The 25,864-nt window shown below is 42.3% G+C and overlaps 1 protein-coding gene across 7 annotated transcripts in view; it reads left to right on the top strand.

Annotated features, from left to right (window-relative positions):
• The window catches only part of Pcmt1 (protein-L-isoaspartate (D-aspartate) O-methyltransferase), a 48,272-nt gene that overhangs the window by 14,864 nt on the left and 7,544 nt on the right, over positions 1-25,864 (top strand). For 2 of the 7 annotated variants that reach the window (XM_029482903.1, XM_029482905.1), the window contains exons 2-6: positions 16,535-16,639; positions 18,044-18,075; positions 21,478-21,582; positions 24,834-24,954; positions 25,547-25,632. In XM_029482903.1, the coding sequence (XP_029338763.1) occupies positions 16,573-16,639; positions 18,044-18,075; positions 21,478-21,582; positions 24,834-24,954; positions 25,547-25,632 (411 nt within the window). In that variant the 5' untranslated portion in view covers positions 16,535-16,572. Of the gene's footprint in view, positions 1-3,095; positions 3,760-3,944; positions 3,966-16,534; positions 16,640-18,043; positions 18,076-21,477; positions 21,583-24,833; positions 24,955-25,546; positions 25,633-25,864 lie in introns of those variants that run through there. The other 5 variants (XM_021173626.2, XM_021173627.2, XM_029482904.1 and 2 more) reach the window with 5 other exon arrangements.

The raw sequence follows: 25,864 nt of genomic DNA, 5'->3' as shown, positions 1-25,864 counted from the left end.
AGAAATCCTCCTGCCTCTGCCTCCCAAGTGCTAGGATTAAAGCTGTGCGCCACCACACCCGGCTAAAATCTTATTTTGTGTGTATGAATGTTTTGTTTGCATATATGTATGTGTGTGTGCTGCATGTGTTCATGCCTAGTGGTAAGGCCAACAGAGGGGACTGAAGTCCCTATAACTTGAGTTACAGAAAGTTATGACCTGCCTTGTGTGTGCTGGGAAATGACCTCAGGTCCCCTGGCGGAGCAACATGTCTCCAGCCTTTAAACACAGTTTTATTCTTACTATTTTAATTATTCATATGTATGTATGTATGTATGTATGTATGTGCATGTGTATATGTGCATGTGAGGCCTGGTGTCTGAAGACCTGAATGTCCTAGACTGGAGTTAGAGGCATGTGGGGCCATACCCTGTGAGTGCCGAGAAGCCAACTCTAGCTCTCTGCAAGAACAGCAAATACTTTTTAACTGCTGAGCCATCTCTCTAGCCCTGACAGAGAAAAATCTAAGAGTAAAAATTTAAAAAGAATGCAGGAGGATATATCTTGTACCAGTCTATGTCCTTCATTGTACTTCACTGAACATAAAAAAATACTTTAAAAACTCTTAGGGCTGGAAGGATTGCTTAACCACTAACAGCACTTGTTTCTTCCACAGGGCCTGGATTGGTTCAGTTCCCAGCATCTACATCACCAGTGGCTCACAACCATCCATCGGTACACATAAGGTGCACATACATACATGCAGGCAAAGACATTACTGGGAACAGTGACACATGCCTTTAATCTCATCACTCTGGAAACACAGGCAGATCTCTGTAAGTTCTAGGCCAGCCAGAGCTACATAGTGAGACTCTGTCTCAAAAACAAAACAAAACACCCATATGCATAAAATAAACCTATAAAAACTTTCAGCCTCCTCAGCTAGGACTGGGTGTGTAGTTCCATATTAAAACTATAGGTCCTGAGTCATACCTCTAGTAACAAGAAAAAGGACCCTTAAGTTACCCTGGCAGTATTTTCATTAAGGTACTAACTTACTATCTTCCTCTTCTGATTCCAAGTTGACTCACAACAGTAGGAGGAGTCTGCAATTAGAATTCAGAACTCTAGTTTTATCTTAACAAAGATTTCTGTGTAGGAATGTTTGCCTGCACATATATGTGTGCACCACACGCTTGCCTGGTGCTCAAGAAGGTAAAAAGAGGGTGGAGGATCCCCCTTGGAACTAGGGTTACAAAGGATTGTCAGCCACCATGTGGGTGCTGGGAATTGAACCCAGTATCCTCTGGAAGAGCAATCAGTGCTCGCTACTGCTGACCCATCTCTCCAGGCCGTCTGGCTTTTTTTTTTTTTTTTTTTTTTTTTTTTTTTTAAACCTGGTGAGTTCATTTAGACACATAATTAACAATGAATTTGCTGAGAACTGTTTCTCTAGGCAACTTCCCATTCCTATGGTATGTCTGTGCTCTTGGTAACTCCTATGATATTCCTCCACTCCTATTTTGCATAATCTTGTCCACTCTTCAAGGCTCAGTACCCATGTGTACCTTTTCCTGATGGCTGCAGTCTGCGCTGTTCTAGCTAAACCCAGTAGCACTACTATCTAGGTCATTAATGGCACTCACAGTTTGTTGTTGTTTTTTTTTTTTTTCCTTTTTTTTCCTGCTGTTTGTTGTTGTTAATGGTGCGCAAGAGGGAACCTAAGATCTTCCACTAGTTAGGCAAGACCTCTGCCACACCCCCAGCCCAGTGGTGTTCTTCTAATCAGATTTCCATGACTAGATGTAAGTCCTACATAATACAGGAGGAAAGACTTATTAATATTGCTATTCTCCTTTATACTATAGGAGTTCCAAACTGTGTTGGCTGTTTCTTTAAAAGGAGTCATGATATGAGAGTTATTAATTATAAAGAGCTTGAGGTTTTTTTTGTTTTTGTTTTTGTTTTTTTGGTGTTTCGAGACAGGGTTTCTCTAGCCCTGGCTGTCCTGGAACTCATTTTGTAGACCAGCCTGGCCTCGAACTCAGAAATCTGCCTGCCTCTGCCTCTCAAGTGTGCAACCATGCCTGGCCCTTTTTTTTTTTTTTTTTTTTTTTTGAGCTTGAGGACTTTTGTTGTTTTGTTTTGTTTTCCAGCAGCAAAACTGTTACCCAACCTGGCTATTTCTTTTCCCCATACAAAATGCCAGTCACCGAAATGATAGGTTTTGCAAGACAGAATTTATGAGGTGACCAATCATTTGGAAATGGAGAAAACAAGGTCATCTCTGGACAGCTTCACCTAAGCTGAGGTTGAGTGATATTTATGGACTGAGGAGTGGGAAAAGGTGATTGGATTAAACTCATCAGCTGTAAACATCATGACCCATACAGAAAAGCAGTCAGATGAAAGTACCTAAGCACAAGGAGATTCTAATGAACTTTTACACTCAGACTAGAAGAGCAGGTGGTACTGGGTAGGAAAAAACGGACGTTCTAAAACTCATCACTTTACTCTTAATGTTGAACAACACTGACATTTATAGTTAGTTACAGGAGCCATGAAAATAGGTGATGAACATTTCAGGTTGGAAGCAGGCTGAGTGTTGCAACTGATGAAGTTTGGTAAGAACTGTAATTTGGAAATTGCTTCTGACTTCACAGCACAGCATAGGTGTCTTATCTTCGTTTCCTTCCTGAAAGTTTACTGGAGTCATGGCTGTGTCTCAGTTCAAGTTAGCACGCGCTGGATGCGGCAGACAGTGTTTCCTGTCAATTCTTAGAATGTTGCAGAGATGAAAGCAGTAAAATTGGTGTCCAGTCTAAGGATGGAATTTGTGAGCTTAAGCTGAAACTCATACTTGGGTAGGAAGAATAACACTTCCACCACAGGAGACTGAGCTTATTTTGTAACCAATTATGGCTCTCGGCTACTTTTGCTCTTAACCAGGGAAGCATCCCTACCCCCAATTCCATATCACAGTATTCCACCTTGAATTTGTGCCTTCAGAGCTGAAAACAAACCAGAACCTCTGCTTCATCAGGACCGTGCTGAGACATAGGCTAGTGGACTTCGTACCTGAGAGGCCCTTTGCCCTTGGGCTCTGTTAAAATTATTCTGGCTCCATCCAGAAGCCTTAGGTTAGTGCACCGGGTTGGACGAGGCAAGACGGAGTCAGCACACCATCTAGCAATCTAGACAGCCATAGGAGCAGACCGGCCGCTCGCAACAGCTGACGGAGTGGCGATTGCGGAGCCCAAGAAGGCGGCACGCGTCGGACCCGCCATCCCGCCGCCGTGAATCAGCCGGAGCCGCGGCTAGGAACGAGTCTCATCGCGCAGAACACCAGCTCGCGGGCCGCAGGACGGAGGCAGGTGCAGGCCTCAGCAAGGGGAACTCAGGAGCGTTCGTTTGTGCGACCTCGCTGCGGCCACCGAGCACTGGTTATCGCCCCCGCTCGCTACTGGGCTCCAGGACTCCCCCGCCGCGGGCCCTCGCCTGGCCGCACCCCGGACTGCGCGGCGTCACAGAGCGCATGCGTGCCGCGGGGGATGCCGGGAGCGCGCATTGGCGGCAGTGGCAGCGACGGCAGTAACAGCGGCCGCTCGAGCGGGGACACCAGCGGGGCGGTGACCGTGTGGGAGGTGGTCTCACTCTTGGGGAAACTGCTAGGGACCGTCGCCGCGCTGAAGGTGGTTCTGTACCTGCTCCGGGTGTGCTTCGCGATGGCCTGGAAATCCGGCGGCGCCAGCCACTCGGAGCTAATCCACAACCTCCGCAGTAAGTGCCACCCCCGCCCGGCGTGGGCCAGGGAGCAGGGCCGGGCCTGGACGCTGGCCCCCCCTGACAATCCGGAACGTTCGGTCTGCACCCCTGCGCCTGCTGGAGGGCGTCGCAGCGCGGTTGCACCGGGAGTTCGGAACGCCGTGCGTTTTTGCAGTCTCCTCTCCCGGGACCTGTCACTCGGCGATGTGGATGGGAAGAGGGTAGTAGCCAAGAGGGAGCTGCTGCGGGTGGGACACAGGCAGTTGCCTCCTCGCAGGCTGCGGGGGACAGGGTGCGGCACAGGTGGCGGGGCTGTTGCTGGAGTCTGCGGTCCCACTGGCGAGGGGCGTGACTTCAGGGTGGGGAAGTGCAGGCTTGTTTCTGGTGACTGGACTAGCACCGAGGGGACACCACCTTCGGCCTACGGGTTCTCTCACTGTTCTCGGTTGATTCCCTGCAAGCCTGTTTTCTGCCTCCCCCGCCCTCTGTTTTTTCCTTTGGAGGGAGATGCTGCTGTCTGATAGCAGCGAGGGGAGGGAGAGGACGTTCGGACTATTGCGGTTACAGGTCGCTGCTGGGAGCAGTTTCTCAGGTTGCTGTCCAAAGTATAGGCGCTTTGAGGGGGGTGGGAGGGTGGCGGGGGAGCGAGGGATTGTCAGTGCTTGCTGCTCCTAAGAGACTTTGTTTGGAGCCTTTGAATCCAGCAGACCATTGTGTGTATAAAATATTCCAACTTTTTTTTTTTTCAAGAGTGTTCATTGACTTTTAAAAGCGCGTTTGAAAAGTTGTTTTGTTTTTGTTTTTAAAGAATAGTATTTTCTGTAGTCATTGTATTGCTTCCTTTGATGATAGTTTCAGGATAGAATGAATGCTGTGTCACTTTCCTTTCTAAATTGAAATAGAGTGTTGTTGTCTGGTTCATAGACCAAGAAGAGCTGCAAGTTCATAATCTCACCCTGGTCAGAATTCAGTTTCTTTTGCCACCAATTTTGCAAAAATAATCATAGTCTGCTGGGTGATGTTTTTAATTTTCTTGCGACTTTTCTTTTCTTTCTTTTCTTCTTTTTCTTTTCTTTTTTTTTTTTTTTTTTTAAGCCTTTGAGGTACCATACTTCTCAACTCTATACATAATCACCTGGAGGGCTGGAACGATAAACAATGGAATTTTCTCAAAGAATCTATAGTCATCCCCACCCCCCACCCCTCCCAGGAATGCCAATCCCCTTTGCATTAAATGCTGAGATGTAAAGTACAAAAAAGTGAATGAGAGCTGGGAGTGGTGGCGCACTCCTTTGACCCCAGCACTCAGGAGGCAGAGGCAGGCGGATTTCTGAGTTTGAGGACAGCCTGGTCTACAAAGTGAGTTCCAGGACAGCTAGGGCTATAAAGAGAAACCCTGTCTAGAAAAACAAAATCAAAACAAAACAAAACAAAACAAAAAAAAGTGAATGAGAGAAATAAGTAGGACATTTGGTACTTAATCATCACATTTTAAGAATCATAGTTAAATAGACATTAGATGTTAATGAAAGGCAATGAAGTATGTTTAGATAGCTAAATGTTATCAAACTTTGTCAACATTTTCTTTGTAGAAGTATATCTGAAAGCAAATAGATATTTAAACACTGAGGCAATAGTGTAAAGTGTTGTTTATGTTCTTGTGGCTTACACATAAGCCCAGGATTAGAAATGTTCTAGAAAATTTGATAACATGAGCTAAGTGCCTCCTATTGCAGCATAAAATATTCTGAACATGAATTGTGACTAGGTAATTTTCCCCCTAAGAGGTTATCACAGTAGACACTTGGCTGTGGTAGACATTTGTGATCTATCAGGCTTTTAAAGTCTCTTTTGAGGCCAAATTTGTGGTAACCCAACACTAGATCTTTTCCAAGTGGTTTTATTTTTATTTATTTATTTATTTATTCATTCATTTTGGTTTTTCTAGACAGGGTTTCTCTGTGTAGTCCTGGCTGTCCTGGAACTCACTTTGTAGACGAGGCTGGCCTCGAACTCAGAAATCTGCCTGCCTCTGCCTCCTGAGTGCTGGGATCAAAGGCGTGCACCACCACGCCTGGCTTCCAAGTGGTTTTATAATTTACTGTATTGTATTACTTAACTGAAACTTCTAAGGATACAAAAAATATTTAACATTTATGGATGGTAGATATTTAGTTTTATACTATACATATAGTGTATGGTATAAACATTATATATATGTGTGTGTATATATATTTATACATATATATATATATACATATACATATTACATGGTAGATATTTAGTTTCATACTAAGTATATAATTCATTAGTAAGAGGAAATTAGAGAATTCAAGCGATTTAGCTTTCTTTAAAAATACTTGAACACTCCTGAAACTTTAAACTTGAGATAATTCTAACTAATCGGCTTATTTTTAGTTGTATACCATTTTATTTTTAAAATGGTATTTTACCCATATGAAATTTGCAGTTGGCACACAGTTTGAAAATATCTGCTTCTGCAGGGTAGTGGTGGTGCATGCCAGCACTGGGGAGCCAGACGCAGGTAGATCTCTGAGTTTGAGGCCAACTTGGCTTACAGAGCAAGTACCCAGGGTAGCCGGGGCTATACAGAAGAACCCTGTCTTGAAAAGCAAACAAACAAATCCAAAAAAGAAAATATCTGCTTCTTTCTTTCTTACATATTTTTCCTAAATTTTATTTTTAATTGTGTGGTGTTTGAGTTTAAACCTCGTGTCTTAGACATGCCTCCAGAATTAAGGGCTTTTAATTGAAGTCTTAGAAATATGATCAAGCCGGGCGTGGTGGCGCACGCCTTTAATCCCAGCACTCGGGAGGCAGAGGCAGGCGGATTTCTGAGTTCAAGGCCAGCCTGGTCTACAAAGTGAGTGCCAGGACAGCCAGGGCTACACAGAGAAACCCTGTCTCGGAAAAAAAAAAAAAAAAAAAAAAAAAAAAAAAAAAAAAAAAAAAAAAAAAAAAAAAAAAAAAAAAAAAAAAAAAAAAAGAAGAAAGAAAGAAAAAAAAGAAATGATCATGATGATACTGAAGCAAAGGGATCTCCAAATTGGAAGTGGAGGTTCGAGTTTAGTTTTTTAAATTTTTTCACAAAATGAACTCATGGTTTCCTTAATTTGAATATTGTAATTTGTTGAAGTTATTTACTTTCCCTTTTGTACTTGATTTTATAGTAATACATCATTTGTACACTTTGAGACTGTGTGTGTGATAGATGTCTTACGATTCGTTGGCTTATGTTGTGATGACTGTTCTTTGGTAAGTTTGAACAATTTCTCTAAAGCTTAAGCAGGCCTTACAGTTGTGGCTCACCTACAGAGCTTGTTAGACTACTCGAGCTGGAGACTATAGCTCATGAATTCTTTTTTTTTTTTTAATATTTATTTATTATATGTAAGTTCACTGCAGCTGTCTTCAGACATACCAGTCAGATCTCCTTAAGGATGGTTGTGAGCCACCATGTGGTTTCTGGGACTTGAACTCAGGACCTTCAGAAGAGCAGTTGGGTGCTCTTACCCACTGAGCCATCTCACCAGCCCAGGTCATGAATTCTTGAGTTGTGCATGTGCAGTTGCAAACCCTGGGACTACATAGACACAGAATTGAAAATACAAAGACATATTCTGCCGCCATTTCAGCGTTATCAGTTATATATTTTAAAATAACGTTTGAGAAACATTCTGGCCCAGTCTTTTAGAACTCTGTTCATGGATGACTCGGTGCTCAGGGGATTGATGACAGCCAGCTTATTTCTCCTGAAGGCACTCTTGCCAGGGAAGTTTGGGCTACCTACCACCAGAGCCCTAGTTTGTTGGGCTGCTGTGAGGTAGTCACTGTGGCTGTGGATGCCTTCAGCAGTGCCTTCTTGGTTTTCGGGGCCTTCCCTTTTCCTTTGGTTCTATGAGGGGCATGAGATTCCTGTCATCTTTTTCAGTGTCATCTTTTAGCATTTAAAATGTTACTCTGGTTATTTAAAATAAGATGAGCAAATTTCTCTCCTTCTCGTCCCAACTTGTTTATTCATAAAAGGGGGAAAATTCAACCCACTTCCTTAGTGTCTGGGTTATTCTTATCTGTGTTTCCTTAGTGTCTGGGTTATTCCTATCTGTGTTTCCTTTGCGTCCTTGATTTCACTTTGCAAATACAATGTTTTAGGATTATCAGTCACCCAATGAATACTTGAATACTTTCTCTTTATTTTTAAGAAAATTTCTGGACAAGGTCTCCTTAAATTGCCCACGCTAGTAACTGGCCAGTATTGCACGTGCGTGTGGGGGGGGGTACTTTCTATATGCCAATCACTAGGGCTAGAGGAAGAGCAAAACAAATATCCTGTCACTGTTCTACAGCGAACAGCTAAATAAAGTAAATAAACCCTCATAGGATGATCATTGTCAAAGCATGGGACAGTGGGTTTGTAGTTGCAGGAGAGAATGCCTCACTAATACATCCTTAGAGAAAAGATTTGGTGGAAGGACAGAAAAAAGTTTGTTTTGACAATGATGCTTTTTGTTACTGGGTATGGTCAGAGGATAGCTGGCCATTTTACTGTAAGGAACACTGCAGAGGGATTGGTTGTCAGAGAACACTAGTTCTTAGCGGAACCTTCTAAATCCAAGGTTGTGATTTTATAGCATTAATGATTAGTTGGTGCTATGCAGTATGTATATTTCAGTCCAGACAAGCAAACACTTTAATACTGTCAGTGTTACCTACTTTCATATATGGGTGAAAAAGAACCCAAGGAGCATAGCTTTCCTCGGGAAGTAATGTTGGAACAGTTTACTTTTTACAGACCAACTAAACCGGCAGGTATAGAGGATGACAGTGTGTGTGTGTGTGTGTGTGTATGAGAATAACAGCTGGCTCTTAGACTGCACACTTTGCTAAATGCTTTGATTATAGTGTGAATGTAAATCTAGTCTTTTTTAGCTTCTGTATCCTCAGTGTGTTTGGAGTTTGAGTTCACTGGTACCTTATTTAACCATTCTGGATAAGAAGTAAATGATGAGCCGGGCAGAATGGGAGGTAGAGCTCCAGGACAGCCAGGACTATACAGAGAGAGAGAGAGAGAGAGAGAGAGAGAGAGAGAGAGAGAGAGAGAGAGAGAGAGGTAAAAGGTGAAAATGTTGTTAGCTTGTTGATACTTGCCAGAGCAGTGAAGACTAGAACTCTTGGAGAAGGACTAAATGTAGCCACCTCACAGAAAATACATTTAGTCCTTCTCCAAGACTTTCAGTCCTCACTGCTCTGTCGATCAATGCTCAGAAATCCAAAGTCTCTGAGACCCAAAGTAGACTTAGCTCTGAGTCCCTGGAAGATATTAAAAGGGCATATCACATTCTTCTAAAATACAGCATTGGGACAAGCAAAGGCATACATTTACATTCCAAGAGGGAGTAATTGGGGCAGACAACCCCCCAGGCAGGGCAAACAGAAAGCCCCTAACTCTGTTTGGTATTTAGGACGTTCCCTAGGTGTTTGTCTTCTCATTCTTTCAGCCTGAAGTTTCCTTTGGAAGGTGTTGCATGTTGCCAGCAACTCTGACTGCGGCCTACACTTCACTCCCTCAGCCTCACTGTGTTTACATAGTTCAGGACTCTTTACAGGGGCTTCTAACTCTACCACAGAGTGCCTGACTGACTTCCCAAGTTTTTCTTTGTATTCTTAGTGGATATGTATACCATTACATAATTTCTATGCTTTTTTGTTTGTTTGTTTTGGTTTGGTTTTTTTTCAAAACAGGGTTTCTCTGTACAGTCCTGACTGTACTGGAACTCACTTTGTAGATCAATCAGGCTGGCCTCGAACTCAGAAATCCGCCTGCCTCTGCCTCCCAAGTGCTGGGATTAAAGGCGTGCGCCACCACCGCCCGATTTACATAATTTCTATTCTTTTTGTTTGTTTTTCAAGACAGGGTTTCTCTGTATAGCGCTGGCTGTCCTGGATAATTTCTATTCTTAAAAAAAGATTTATTTACTTAATGTGAATGAGTATTTTGTGTGCATACACACATGTATATCGGTATGTATGGGCATTGTAATTTGCCTGGTGCCTATGTAATCCAAAAAAGCGTTTTAGATCTTTTTTTTTGTTTCTTGAGACACGATTTCTTTGTGTACCCCTGAGCTGTCAGTATGTGCTGGGGCCCATAACTTTGTCCTCTGCAAGAGTAGTAAAGTGCTCTTATCTCCTGAGCCATCTCTCCAGACCCAGAACTTGGCTTTCTCAGTCCCTGGAAAATGATCATCAGAATAATGCCACAATGTACGTCCGTGCCGGGGACTCACTACTCTTAAGACCCCCTGGGCCTTGTTGGTTGCAAACAGAAGGAGCCTAACGGGACACTAGAGTTCCCGTGCTGTCCTAGGTCTCTCATCTAGTTCTTGTTTCTCTTTCTTTTTGAAGGTTACTTTTATATGCATTTGTGCTTGCCTGATTGTATGTTTATGTATATGCTGTGCCTGAAGAGTCCAGAAAGGGGACAATTTCCTGTAACTGCAGAGTCACAGCTAATTGGGAGCCACCATGTAGGTGCTGGGAATTGAACAAGCTGCAGGTATCCTTAACTGCTGAGCAAAATTCTGCAGCCCAAGTCTGTCTTGTTTTAACACGAGGGGCAGGGGGTTGTGTGCGTGTCCAGGTATATATGTGGGTGTGGATGATGTATACACGCGTTTGGAGATCAGAGAGCCACCTTGGTGCTATTCTTTAGACACTGTCTACTTTTTTTCCTGAGACAGGATCAGTCACTGGCCTGGAAGTCACCAAGTGAGCGAGGTTGGGTGTACATTGATCCACCCAGCTCTGCCTTCCTGTGGAATTACAAGCACACATTACCATGCCTGCCTGCCTGCCTGCTTCCCTGCCTCCTTCCCTTTCTTTCTCTCTCTCTCTTTCTTTCTTTCTTTCTTTCTTTCTTTCTTTCTTTCTTTCTTTCTTTCTTTCTTTCTTTCTTTCTTTCAACCTTGGGATCTGGGGCTTAAGCTCGGGCCCTTGTGCTTGCAAGGCAGGCCTCTTGCCAACTGAGCTGCCTCTCCAGATCCATGGACATTTACTTCTTTTTCTTTTGACTCCAGCTCTGCATGGACAATTTTTGAGTAAAATTTTCATTGTAATGAGTGGGGTCTTTCTGATTCCCCAGACGCATACTGTTCCAATGCAAAGCATTTGGCTTATTTTTAGTGGTGTTCATCTTTTTAGCAACTGCACATTTTATAGGTGTTTCTTCTGGCCAAACTACATGCTTCTCAAATTATTCTGCTCTTTTTCCTCCTACTTCTAGCTATAAATTTGGCTAAAAGCATTTAGCTGGTAATATTCATACCACAGCCTGAATGCTGTTTTTGCTCTAACGTTTTCTCTACAGATGAACAACTGGTCTGCTGTCTTTAAGCTGAGGCTCCCACAGTCTCAGGGCATGGACAAAATGTAGTCCAACTGTGTCCCACAGGTTAACAAGGGTGATGTTAGCCCAGTTGCTGATAGAATCACTTCCATGGGAACTTCATTGGGGTAGCATTTATTATCTGCTTTCCAATCTGTACTCTAGCTCTCTGTGTCTCTACCGGAACCACCTGCTAGACTTGCTTTAGCATCTTTAGGTTTTTCTAGCTTGCTTCTTCTGTCTTTCAGATTCTTCCCAGGACGTTCCCCGAACCTTGCTGCATTGTTTCAGGGATAGCTGTAGTCAGCTGTCCTACATTGCATACATTGCAATACCAATTTCTATTAGCTAGCTTTCTCTTGTTACATAAGTACCTAAGATAATTTACCTAAGAATATATATATATATATTCTGGTTCACAGTTTTGAAGACTTCAGTCCATATTCTATTGGCCATATGGTTTTGGACCTGTGGCAAGACTACCCAGGGATAGATGTCAGGTTGTCATGTTTGGTAGCAGAGACCTTTACCCACTGAACTCCTTTAAAAAGATTTTTTTTTCTTGTTTCTAAATCATTATTTTTAAACTGCTTTCTTATTGTATCACTTATTGTATCAGCTGTTCTCTTGTCGATTTGTAAGGCTAGGCTCTCCTAGTCCCCATGCTCGGCTTATTTCTACCTTTTGACTGTCTATTCTAAATAGTGCTGTGATCATTTGTATGTATGTTTTTGTTTGTTTTGTTTTGTTTTAAGAGACAGGGTGTTACTATGTTGTCCAGGATGGCCTCAAATTCCTGAGAGGACAGGTGTTGCTACTGATTTTACTTTTTATTATAGCCATCTTAGTGAGTAACAAATGCTATTTCATGGTGGTTAAAATTTGTGGTGGTGCACGCCTTTAATCCCAGCACTCAGGAGGCAGAGGCAGGTGGATTTCTTAGTTTGAGGCCAGCTTGGTCTACAAAGTGAGTTCCAGGACAGCCAGGACTACACAGAGAAACCCTGTCTCGAAAAACAAAAAAAAAAAAAAAAAAAAAAAAAAAAAAAACAAACAAACAAACAAACAAAAGATTTGTGTTTTTCTGATGACTAATTATGGTTGGCATATTTTTATGTAATGTGGATCATGGACTATGTATTGTGGAGAATGTCTAGTTAGATCTTTGTACATTTTAAAAATTGGGTCATCTTTTCCTATTTTCAACTTTCTTTTAGGTTTAAATTAAAAAAGAAAAATAACCGTGAGCATTTCTACCTGGCCTCCTTGTTCCCAGAATAATGTCTCTGAGATGTAATTATGAATAAATGCTTAGGCCATAAGCTTTGGCTCGTTCCCACTTGCTAGTAACTCAATCCTATTTAAACTAGTCTAAGCCTGATGTAAGGCTAGTTACCTTTCCTCATTTCATGTGTCCATCTTGCTTAGAGTCTAGGGCCAAATCCCCCAGCTCTGACTATCCCCCAGAGTTCCAGTCTCTCGACCAGAGCTCCCCCTATGACTTCTTGTCTTTTCCTAATAGAGCGTCAGCGTTTTATTGGGAGGTGATACTTTCACACAACGCACAAGAGATTCTCTACAAATATGTTGTGAGAAAGAGGGGTTATGTGCATATGAACATAGGTGCCTGAGGAGGCCAGAGGCTTTGGGTCCGTCTGCAGCAGGGGCTACAGGTGCTTGAAATGCCCCTGATGCAAGTACTGGGCATCTAACTTGGGCCCGCTGCATGGAGCCATCTTTCCAGTTGCTGGGAAAGTTTTTAAAACTTCCTGGGTTTTATTTTTGGTAGAGTTATTGACTAAACCCAGAGCCATGCTAGACAAGTCCTCTACTACTGAGTCCCAACCCTAGTGACTGCTTTTAGTACTAAGTCCTAAGAGTTCTTGGAGGGTTTCATGTTTGTCATCCTCTGCTGGCTCAAGTTCACTGCGCTGCAGAGGATGACCTTGCACTTGTTATCCTCCTGCCTCCACCTCCCAAGTGCTAAGATAGGAGACATGCCATCATACCTGGCTAAGACTCCGCAGATATGAATTTATGATTTATGAATACCTTCTCCCACCAAATCATTGGTCTTTTTCATCAGTTTTGAAGACTTCCTATTAGGGAAGGTCTTTTGAAGCACAATTTATTGTTGCTTTAGTTTTGATGCTTTTGTTTTAATATTTAAGAATCTATTGTCAAATCTTAAGTTTTGAATACTTACCCAGTATTTTCTTTTATAGTCTTTAGATTTATTTTACGTGTTTTGAGTAGTTTACCTGCATGTATGTGCACCATGTGCATGCCTGCTGCTTACAGAGGTTAGATGAAGGCATCAGATCCCCAGGGAACCCAACCATGTGAGTGCTGGGAATAGAACTGGTTTTCTGCAAGAGCCCCAGTGCTGCAAATCCCTGAGCCATCGCTAGCCCTCATCTTTTCTTCTATGAATGTTACCATATGGCTTTTAATTTAGGCATGAAATTTTGTTTTGTTTTATTTTGTTGGCTTTGAAATAGGGTCTTTCTTTGTAGCCCTGGCTTCAACTTGCTCTGTAGACCAGGTTGATTTCAAACTCACACATTCACTTAGCTCTATTTTTAGTTTTAAAAAATCTGCCTTTTATTATTTTTTTTAAGATTTATTTATTTATTATATGTAAGTACACTGTAGCTGTCTTCAGACACTCCAGAAGAGGGCGCCAGATCTCGTTATGGATGGTTGTGAGCCACCATGTGGTTGCTGGGGTTTGAACTCTGGACCTTCGGAAGAGCAGTCGGGTGCTCTTACCCACTGAGCCATCTCACCAGCCCTATTAATTTTTATATATGTCATGAGGGAAGGTCAAAGCTAAGCCCTTTGCTGTGGCTCTCTAGTTGTCTCAGCATCACTTATTAAGAGTCTTCGTTTATTGTTGAATGGTTGTGGCACCCTTGGCCCAGTGACTTATAAGACAGTTTTTGAGCCAGGACTGTGTTCTTCCAAACCCTAGGCATGTGTTGAATGTTACAGTATCTTTTGGAAAGAGGAGAAAAGGGAGCAGTCTCTGTGGCCTCAGTGCAGTGCAGGGAGATGAACTGAGGGGGGCAGGAAGGCAGTTTGGTTCAACACAGCTCCTCGTGGCCCTTCAAACTTCTGCAGTCAGACTCCAAGTTGTTTTTTTTTTTTTTTTTTTTTTTTGGTTTTTCGAGACAGGGTTTCTCTTATAGCCCTGGCTGTCCTGGAACTCACTTTATAGTCCAGGCTGGCCTCGAACTCAGAAATCTGCCTGCCTCTTCCAAGTTGTTTCTTGTAGGCATATTTAATCACAGCAGAGTTTAGTGAAAAAATATTCCGGTGGTAATTCAATCCTGGGTGCACAATAAAACACACACAAATCTCCTTGAGGAACAAAGTAAGTGAAATACAAGTCTGACATGACTGCATCGCCGCTTTGTTCAGTCTATAAAGATAGGGTCTATTGACTGAGAAAAACAAGCTTATAGCAAGGGCCCTGGGGAGCTTCAGGAACCAGGAAAGTCTCTGACCACACAGATAGCACAAAGGTCACCAGGTTAGAAAGCTCAAGTGCTTCAGCCATCTAGGTGAATAACAGATAGAGCATTCCCGTCCCTTGAAGAATAACTGTGCCTAACATTCCAGGTTCCCTCTAGAGCTTACCTGGGAGCAGCAGACCTCTGCTTCCTACAGTACTTACCTTTTTTTAAAATTTTAATAAAGATTTATTTATTTATTATATGTAAGTATTCTGTAGCTGTCTTCAGACATCCCAGAAGAGGGCATAAGATCTCATTATGGATGGTTGTGAGCCATCATGTGGTTGCTGGGATTTGACCTTTGGGAGAGCATTCGGCACTCTTAACTGCTGAGCCATCTCTCAGCCTCCCCCCCCCCCCACTCCCCCCCAAACACACACTTTTTTTCGAGACAGGGTTTCTCTGTGTAGCCCTGTCTGTCCTGGAACTCACTTTGTAGACCAGGCTGGCCTTGAACTCAGAAATCCGCCTGCCTCTGCCTCCTGAGTGCTGGGATTAAAGGCGTGCACCACCGCCGCCCCACCTTTTTTTTTTTTCTTAAGCCTCATTTTAAAATAGCTATTTATAATGTAGTCAAATAAAGCAAGTATGCTTTTGTTTAAACATTTTATTTATTCTGAACTTGCTGGCATTTCTGTAACCTCAGTGCTCAGGGTGTTGAGTGAAAATGGTAGGTTTAAGTCCTTCCTGGCCTTATATATATAGTGAGACCCTGTCTCTAAAGAGCAAAACAAAAACAGCAAGAAAACTATTTCTCTCCAGAAGTCAAGATCATAAAATCTTACTGCTTATAGATCTGTAACTAGGCCATTTTGTTTGTCCTTTTGTGGGAAAGAGTTTGTCATGTCCCATAGCCAGTGAACACAGTTAAGAGAGAACTAAGAGCATTACTGAGTAACTGTAAACATGGTTTTATGAGTTATTGAAGTTTTTTTGTTTGTTTTGTTTTGTTTTAAATAGATAAGAGTCTGTGGACTAGCTATATAGACCAGGCTGGCCTTGAACTCAGGAGTCTGCATGTCTGCCCCCTAAGCACTGAGATTAAAAGTATGTTCCACCATACCCACTGAGGTTTCAACACACAGTATTAAACAGCCCAGTTGCTGGGGAAGTAAACGTTCACTTATTGACCTTCTTTTCCTTCTTGAAAGAGTCGCTTCCTTTGGACTCTGTAACACTGTGTCAGCTGGGCCTTTAGCTTGCCCCTGCATCTGTGCTTAGTCTTGTTTGTTTTCCTTTTTTTGTGCAGGGTTTATTATGTAGCATTGCCTAGCTTGGGACTCACTATGTAGACCAGGCTGACCTTGAATCCATATGGCTCTCTGCCTGTTTCCCTAGGCTGGGATTGACAGGCTTGAGCCACCTCCCCAGCTCCTCATTCTGAAGGCTCTGCTTTATGCTGCATCTACCTTGCACTTGCTTTTATTTGTCTTCTCTGTGTGTTCTTCCCTGTCTACTCCAGTTACCATCTGTATGCATGGAGACATAGATTTCTAACTCAGCACTCTCCTGAACCTCAGCTTCATGAGTTGCAACCTCTGGATACTCCTGTGTGTGTGACCCACAGCTCCCCATTCATCTTGATTCCTTTCTGGGGTTTCTCAGCTCATGGCAGGATTGTCATCTGTTATCCCACGTTTACTCCAGTTCAATCATTCAGTCAGCTTGGTATATGTTATATATTACATGTAACTGAAACCCTTTTCACTCTCCCCATCCTGACCACTGGTCAGTAGGGCAAGTGTCATTGCCTCGATCATGGCAGGCAACGGTCTTGTCTGCTTCTTTCTGACCTCTGCAGTGCAGCCAGAGTAATTCTGAAATGCATCTGATGTCACCACTGCTTAAAATATCTCATTCATTTCAGAGAATGGAATCATCAAGACAGATAAAGTATTTGAAGTGATGTTGGCTACAGACCGTTCCCACTATGCAAAATCTAACCCTTACATGGATTCTCCACAATCAATAGGTAAGCTTTATATTTCTAAAAAGAGCAGTATACATATATGGATTATAACCCCATTAATGGAAATTTTGTTGCCTAGTTTTATATCCCAACCTACCCCTTGTAGCAAAATGTATCTTTTTCTGTCTTTAAAAATACATTATGTGAATTGGGAAGTTTGGGAATATTTTAAGGAAAACCAAAAGTTTAATGGAAGTTTAAGAGTTGTAGCTGAGTGCTGTTTATTGGGGACCCTTGATTTTGAAATTGCATATTAGCATTGATTTTTAAAGTCAGTATTTAAAGGCAATGAGTAACTAAGTCATTGATGGTTCTGCTTCATTGGCCCCATGGATGCTTTGCCTTTCCTTTGTGTTTAGAAAGTTCCACATTTAATTCCTTGTCCTGAAGCAGGTTTTGCTGAGCTGCTGAGCCTTGGCAGTGGGCGCCTTTGAGGCTTAGAAGTGCCTCAGGATTCTGTCGGCCAGCTGCCATGTCTTCTTTTGAAGCACTGTGACAGTCAGCAAGAAGGTCCTGGGGAGCTTCTGAACCCCGAAGGCACCTGCTCCCACCGCTCAGTGAAAACTGCTTCAGAGGCAGAGCAGGTAAATAAACGTTGAGAGTGTAACATTGGAAGGAAGAGAAACATGGGCTAAAATGCAGCACAGGACAGTAGTTTACCGCTGGATGGCAAAAAGGAGCATGTTGAAGTGCTAGTCTCCTAAGCTGGCTGGCTGCCTGTCAGAACGGTGTCCTAAATGTGAAACTAATTCTGCTAAGACTTTGCATACTGATTTTACTTAGGAAGGTTTTTCCGTTTATAAATATGAAGACAATTCTTCCTGGTATAAGCCTGTACTTCCAGCTACTTGGGAGACTAAGACAGAATGATGCTGAGTTCAGGGCCTGCCCGGGCTCATACGAGACCTCTCAGACAGAAAGAAACGAAGAAAGGACCAAAGCACCCAAGTTGGCATGACCTGTGTAAACTGAGCGCTTGGGAGGCCAAGGCAGGGGGATCAGGAACCCAGGGCCTGCCCTAGCTACAATGCAAGACCAGCCTCTACTTGATGAGGCCTTGTCTCAAACAAGTGGTTTATAGATTTATAGGTCTCTGCAAGATCTAAACAAGTGGGAATGCACTCAAAGCGGTGGTGTGGCTCTTTCCTTCATTAGCAACAATACAGAGGGCATCTTAGAGGGAGAGGGGTGAGTGTGTTCACTAGACGAGTACAGTAGCCTTTGGGGTGATTGTATTTTCTAACTGCTACCTATGTCAAATTTTTTTAACAGACTTTGCTTAAAGATCATAAAAACTGAAAAAGAATTGTGAAAAACAATGTATGGCTGTTAGAAAAGGAGCTGAGTGCATTATGTGTTGTGTTCTTGTAGCAGAGAGTGTGTCAGCATTCTCTTTTTGTTTTGCAGGTTTCCAGGCAACAATCAGTGCCCCTCATATGGTGAGTTAACTTTGTTCATTTGCTCACAAACAAGGCGCATTTCACTCAAGTTATAAACATACTTCTTTTTCTTTTCTTTTTTGAGACCATGTCTCACTATGTAGATCAGGCTGGTCTCAAACTCAGAGAGGTATATATGCCTCTGCCTCTTGCCTCCCAAGTGCTGGGATTAAAGGTATGTACTGTCATGCCTGGCCAAACATCTTATTTATATTTGGTGTTTATAAGAAGTCTTCTTGTTAGAAGCTGCCATTATTAAAGGCTTCTGTGTTTGTTATTAGTTCCTTTGATATAAAAATTGAACATAGCAAACAGAAGAGAGGATTTTACATAGTGCAGTGGCTTTATGCTGTCTGACTTTTCCTTGGATGATGTGAACAAATGTCTGTTCACTGCAGTCAGGCCCCAGCAGCAGAGCAGAGACAGGTCAACCGGTTGATTTGGTAGGCGAGAGAGCTTGTTGGGATTAGATGAGCCTGGTAACTCAAAGGCCACCGTGTCATTGCAAGGGACACCCTAGCTGTAATGCACAAAAGCTACATCTAGGAGCCCTGAGATCTTTGGGCAATTCTATCAGACTCTTCACCCAAAATTGTTGACACTTCCTAGAACCTTGGAGAGAAAGGCAAGCAGTATGGTGCCTTCCTGAGTCCCCAGAGTCTTGGGACATCCCTCTTCCCTCCAGTGCGCAGTGTTCCCGCTTAGAGGAACTAGCTACAGCCTCAAGCCGTCAGGATCGCAAGCTTTCACAGCTCACTTGCAAAAGTCTTCAGAGAATAGTGACGCATAGCAGGTGGAAAGATATGTGACTTTGGAAAGACCTGTTTTACGTGATCTTGGTGTCTCTGTGTAGCCTTGGCTGCCCACAAACTCACTCTTTAGTCCAAGTTGGCCTCAAACTCATAGAGATCTGCCTGCCTCTGCCTTCCAAGTCTTGGCACTAAAGGAGAACACTATCACCATCCAGCTAAAAATATTTATTTATTTATTTATTTTTTTAGATTTATTTATTTATTNATGGTTGTGAGCCACCATGTGGTTGCTGGGATTTGAACTCTGGACCTTTGGAAGAGCAGTCGGGTGCTCTTACCCACTGAGCCATCTCACCAGCCCAAAATATTTATTTTTATTTTATGTTTATGTGTAATTGCCTGCATGTGTGTATGTATGTTTACCACGCGTAGCTAGCTCCCAAATAATTGAGACAGAGACCCATAGACTTATTCAGCAAGCGTTAAGCAAAATAACTGAGCAGATATTCCTAACTCTCTATACTATCTTCATTCCAACCACATGCTCCAATTACTTGCAGTTTTACACATCCTGGCTTGTTCTGCTCCGTGTGTGTCCTCATGGAGAACCCCTTGGTGACTCTTCCTCATACCTGACCTCACGGCAACCTTTTTCTTTTTCTACCTACCTTATAGCCCTTCTTCTCTACCTACCTTATAGCCCTTCTTCTCCTGGACCTTTACCTGCCTCATGGTGAACTCTTTCTACCTGGCTCTTTTCCCTGGGACCCCTGGGTGGAATCGGAAGTCCAGCTTTTCTGTCTCCTCTGACCAGTCATTGGTTGTTCAGCCTTTTATTAACAAATCAGAGATAATTGGGGAGGATTCTTTATGTCACGTTGATTTCCACTAGATCTCAGGGAACGGAAATGAGCATCTGAATACACAGAGCACAAGGCCACCCTCTAACACGGGGGTACTGGTACAGAAGCCAAGTCTCCTTTCTATAAGAGCATCAAATACTTTTAATCTCTGAGCCATCTCTTTAGATCTTTACTTATCTTTCCATTGTTGTGATAAAACATCATGATCCAGGCTGTTTATTAAGGAAAACATTTAATTTGGGGTTCTTGGTTTCAGAGGGTTAGAGGGTTAGAACCTATGATTCATGATGGAGAGCTTAGCAACAAACATACAGGCTTGCATGTAGGCTGGAATAGTAACAGAGAGCTTATATGTGATCCACAAGAATGAGAGAGGAAGGAGGGAGGGAGGGAGAGAGAGAAGAGAGGTAGGGAGAGAAGGAAGGAAGGAAGAGAGGGAGGAAGGGAAGGAGGGAGGGAGGGAGGGAGAGAGAGAGAAGAGAGAGGGGAAGGGGACTTAACTGGGTTAATTGGGAATGGTCTGGCTGTTGAAACTTAGGAGCCCACCCAATGACACACCTTCTCCATCAAGCCCACCCCTCCTGATTTTTCCAAAACATCACCAGCTGAGTACCAACATGCAAATACATGAGCTTTCCGGGGCCATTCTCATTCAGACAGCCCCAATACTATAGATACTTAATACTTTAGATACTTAATACTTTTAATACTTAATACTAAGTATTAAAAAAAAGTACGAATGATTTTATCCATTTGCTTTTGCTTTTAAGAGTTTAACATAAGCCCGGTGGTGGTGGTGGTGGTGGTGGTGGTGGTGGTGGCTGTAGCAGCAGCGGCAGCAGCTCATACCTTTAATCTCAGCTTTTTGGAAATAGAATAGAGGCGGGTGGGTCTTTGTAAGTCGGGGCTAGCCTGGTCTATGGAGTGAGTTCAAGACCAGCCAGGGCTACACAGAGAAATCTTGTCTCAAAAAAAAAAAAAAAGGGGGGATTTGACATAGAGGTAATTCTTTGTAAGTTTTGTTTGTTTGTTTTTTGAGACAGGGTCTCAACATGTAGCCTTTGCTAGGCTGGGACCCGCTCTGTAGACCAAGCTGACATTTGCCTCCTGAGTAACAACATGTAGCCTTTGCTAGGCTGGGACCCGCTCTGTAGACCAAGCTGACATTTGCCTCCTGAGTAACAACGCCACACTCAGCACTTTTTACGACTTTTAGGAAGTGTTATTATTAGCTTACAGTTATATTTGGTAACATTGTTTGTTTTTATTATCGAAGATTGGAGCTAACTTAAATCTCTTCAATATTGATACTTGTTATAATTCATTTATACATATCTGACTATAGTCTAAGCGATAAAGAAAACATGGCTCTATAAGTATTGAATTTCCCTTCAGAATATAGTAAGTGAAACAATATTTGCTTGTACGTAACAAAGTGAATATTTTTCCAGAAAAGTTAGAAGAAACTGGAAATGTCGGTTGCCTTTAGGGAATAGAACTAACAGGATAGCTGGGAAGGCAGGGTTGATGGTTTTCCACTGAGAACCCCCGTTTTTAATCTTGTGACTTGGAGTTTTAATTTATAGAGTTGTTCCCTAAAATCCCAGGAGCACTTTAAATGTAGGGGGCGCTAATGGGGCTTCAGAACGCTTACATAATTACTCTGCAGCCGCTCTGTTCCCGTTGTGGTCAGGAGAGTAGAGACTTTGGTAGAAAGTTACCCGCTGTGTTTATATGAGGTGGGATAGAGACTTCAGGAGAACTTAATGCTAATGTTCTTTGATCAGCATGCATATGCACTGGAACTTCTGTTTGACCAGTTGCATGAAGGTGCTAAAGCCCTTGACGTGGGATCTGGAAGTGGAATCCTCACCGCCTGTTTTGCACGGATGGTAAGAACTTTATTCTCCCCTGTGATCCCAACAGAAATGTATTCTGTGATTTAGCTATGGTTTCTTTTACTGGTGGTTTCAATTTTTTTGTTTGTTTGTTTACTTACGTTCTATTAAGATGATAATCCTAGCCAGGCGTGGTGGTGCATGCTTTTAATCCCACCACTCGGGAGGCAGAGGCAGGCGGATTTCTGAGTTTGAGGCCAGCCTGGTCTACAGAGTGAGTTCCAGGACAGCCAGAGAAACCCTGTCTCAAAAAAACCAAAACAAAACAAACAAACAAACAAACAAACAAAAATATGGTAATCCTATATGTATCATTTAGGATTATTGTTGCAAGAGAAAAAACCCAAATTGTAGAGCTCAAAGAAAATTTATTTAGCTTATCTAATGGCAAAGCCTACGGGCCTTCCTGGCTTCTTAGTGTGGCTGGATTTAGAAGACCAGGCTTTGTTTTATTTTATTTATTTTGAGTTTTTGAGTCAGGAACTCTCTACATAACTCTGACTATCCTCAAACTTACCCTGTAGACCAGGCTGGCCCCAGATTTACAGAGATGCCCTGTCTCTGCCTCCTGAGTGCTGGGTTTAAAGGCGTGCGTCACCATGCCTGGCTGCTTGGTTTCTCTCTGGGTGTTTATTTACCCTTACATTTCTCTGCATGTGCATCCTGATTAGACAGCCTCTATCCTGTGCTCCCAATACGGCAGTCCACTTATTCAAACTACATTCTGCCAAGTTCTCACTTAACAGAAAAAAACAGCAAGCCTGGTTTTCAGGCCATCTTACTGTCTCTTAAAAATAGAGATGGGACTTTTCCCTTAGGAGAGGACATGGCAGAAGCCGTTTACTGTATCCAGTGGCTTGTTTATTTGGTGACACTGTCAAGAGTGTAAGCTGGGACCACTAAGGCACATGGAGTGAAGGTTCATCTGTGCTCAGGGTCTGGTCAGGTTGCTTTGAGGAAGCCTGTGTCCAGAGGCCACCGTGGGAGGTTCTGGTCTACTGAGATGGATGCATCTGTCTTAGATTAAAATGTAAATAAATGAATGTGCAGTAGCTTCTATAGTATGACTCTGCAGAGATGGCAATTTTGCCAATTTTTTTCCCCCCTCGTTGATTAAATATCTAAGATTGGTGCCTGGCACACAGTGGGGTATCACAAACTTCTTTTCAGACATTTTGCCTGTTTTGTAGACTTTAAGTCCTCGGAGCTGGGTATCAGGAATTCTTTTATAAAAAGGGGCAGATAGCATTGAACTAATGAGTACTTCTCTAGGGTTAATATGTTACTGGTTTTAAAGGAATATTCATTTTTAAAATATCATTAGAGGGCTGACAAGATGACTCAGCAGGTAAAGAAAGACACATGCTGCCAGTCCCGACAACTAAGCTTATTCCTGGAGCTCACATGGCGGAAAGAGAGGACAGCTTCTATACGTTCTCCCTGACCTCTCCACATGTGCCAGCACTCATGCCCCTTAAGTTGCAAATTAAATAAATAAATGTAGCTTTAAAAAGGTCTCCGACTTATCTTTTCAGAATGATACTGCTTGTCAAGCTTGTCAGTGTTCTGAGTACTTGCAATGTGTTCTTTTGTTTCTCTGAGCCTCTGCGTGGTATAGACCCTGCCCCTTCTTACTTTGTACGTGAGAAACTGATGCTTGAATTCAGAATGATGAAATTCAGACAGGATCCAGCAGTTTGTTCAGAGCCTTGATTCTGTTAACATGTTTGTAATTAGTACTGACACTTAAGTCCTTTTTATATATTTACGTGTTTTCTCTTTTGAGACACAGTCTTACTGTTTAGCCCTGGCTGATCTGGAACTTGCCATGTAGATTGGGCTGGCTTCTAATTCAGAGATTCACCTGACTCTGCCTCTTGAGTGCTGGGATTAAGGGCATGTACCATCATGCCTGGTTTCTTCTTCTTCTTCTTTTTTAAATGTGTTTTCATATTTTTCACTAGTAGTAATAGCATTGAGTATAGGAATTTCACCTCATCATTTTTTTGTTTTTGACTTCAAACAACCAAGGCTTGCCTCAAATTTATTCTGTACTGAGCCATCCTGCCTCAGCTTCCCAAATTATGGGATGATAGGTGAGTGCTATATTGTCTGGCTTCTTAAAAATTTTTATGTAATATTAGATTTTTCTAAAATTTATTTTATTTTTTGGAGACAAGATCTAAATGTAGCTTTGGCTGGCCTGGAACTTGTTATGTAAACTAAACTGGCCTCAAATTCATAGGAATCTACCTGCTAATAAAAGTCATCATAGACTGTCACACCTGCTCAACAGCTGCTGAGTCGTTTTTACATTACCTTTGTCTTAGTTAGGGTTCATTGTTGTGAACAGACACCATAACCACAGCAACTCTTATAAAACTCTTATAAAAGAAAATGTTTCATGGGTGCTGGCTTACAGTTTCAGAGGTTTAATCCACTATCATGATGGGAAGCATGACAGCATAAAGGCAGGCATGGTGGAGGAGCTGAGAATTCTACATCTTGCTCCTAAGGCAGCCAGAAGGAGACTTTTGTCCACACTGGTCAGAGCTTAAGCCTAGGACCTCAAGTCTACCCCCACAGTGACAAACTTCTCCAACAAGGCCACACCTACTCCAATAAGGCCATACCTCCTAATAGTGCCACTTCCCATGGGCCAAGTTTTTTTTTTTTTTTTTTTTTTTTTTTAAACAAACCTTTTCAAGACCTTTAGAAGTTCTGGATTGTGGTTCACTCCAGATATAGTCAAGTTGACAATTTAGGATAGCCACATTAAATATTGGTAGTTAAATCCTACCTCAAAGTTCTGGATTTAAAAATATATTTAGTTTTTTGAGACTGAGTCTCACTATATTGTTGAGTCTGGAACTCACTAAGTCTGAGGCCAGCCTGGTCTACAGAGTGAGTTCCAGGACAACCAGGGCTACACAGAAAAACCCTGTCTCGAAAAACCAAAAAAACAAACAAAAAATTAAAAATGTAAGAAAGACAAAATTTTCTTAGAATTATAAGTTTTTGTAATTTAGTTTAACTTTATAATTGCTTAAATAAAATTACCTCAAAAACAAAAAAAGTTGTACATGGTAATTATGATAAATTGAGAGTTCAGCAGATAAAAGACTTAAACTTTTTTTTTTTTTAATTTCTCATTGCAGGATATGGTTTTAATTAAGGAATTAATGAAACCTCAGAAAAGCAAATTTAGCCCTGTGGACTCTTGAATTATCTTTTTTGTTTTTCAGGTTGGAAATAGTGGAAAAGTCATTGGAATTGATCACATTAAAGAACTAGTAGATGACTCAATAACTAATGTCAAAAAGGATGACCCGATGCTTCTGTCCTCTGGGCGAGTGCGGCTGGTGGGTGAGTGGCAGAACGCTTACCGGTTCTTTTCATTTGCACAAGAACAATGTTTAGAGCTAAGAACATCAGTCTTTGCTGGCACCGAGACACCAAGTAGAAACAGCAGCCCTCATCCATTTCAGTGGACACACATGGCGCGTGTGGCTCATGATCTCAGCTCACTTTCCAGCTCAACAGTGAGGCTGACTTTGTTTGCACTCTGCCCACTGGATTTCCCTTTCCCAATGCCTGTTCAGCTCTCTGCTTGGTTGTATTTATCTCTGACATAGGTGTTGTAGTGATTACTCTTTTGTTGCTTTACATAATTTCTTCACTCCTTAGTGGTATATATTTTCATTTTATTGCTACTTTCCTTTTATTTTCTTGCCTTCCCCATGCTAGGTAGGTGCTGTACCAAGCTACGTCCCCAGCCCTTGTGCTAAATAGGAATTCTTACCTGTAAGTGATTAGGCTTACCATTCTTCCCCAGTCTTCAATGTCTTAAGGATATATGAAGTCAGAAGTCCTTATCCCACTCCATCTTCAACCTCCTGTGTTGGAATTCTTCACAGCAAATTTGACACAGATTCTCAGAGTGTAACTTCTTTTTCAGTGGGTGATGGAAGAATGGGCTATGCTGAAGAAGCCCCCTACGATGCTATTCATGTGGGAGCTGCAGCCCCAGTTGTGCCCCAGGCAGTGAGTTGGGATTTAGTTTTTTATTTGTATGTTTTAGCCCTATAAAACTTAAAGTGTTTTTATGTAGCATTGTAGCAATGAGTTCCAGATAAAGTTCAGAATATATGTAGACATCCATGTGTTGTAGTTAATACGAAATGCTACAAAAAGTGAGTTCCAGGACAGCCAGGGCTACACAGAAACCCTGTCTCAAAAAACAAAAAACAAAAAAAGAGTCATTGGAGCCTCCAGC

This window comes from Mus caroli, chromosome 10 (genome assembly GCF_900094665.2).
Source record: "Mus caroli chromosome 10, CAROLI_EIJ_v1.1, whole genome shotgun sequence".
NCBI lineage: Eukaryota > Metazoa > Chordata > Mammalia > Rodentia > Muridae > Mus > Mus caroli.
The sequence above is the reverse complement of the archived record's forward strand: the minus strand, read 5'-3'. Positions and strand labels throughout refer to the sequence as shown.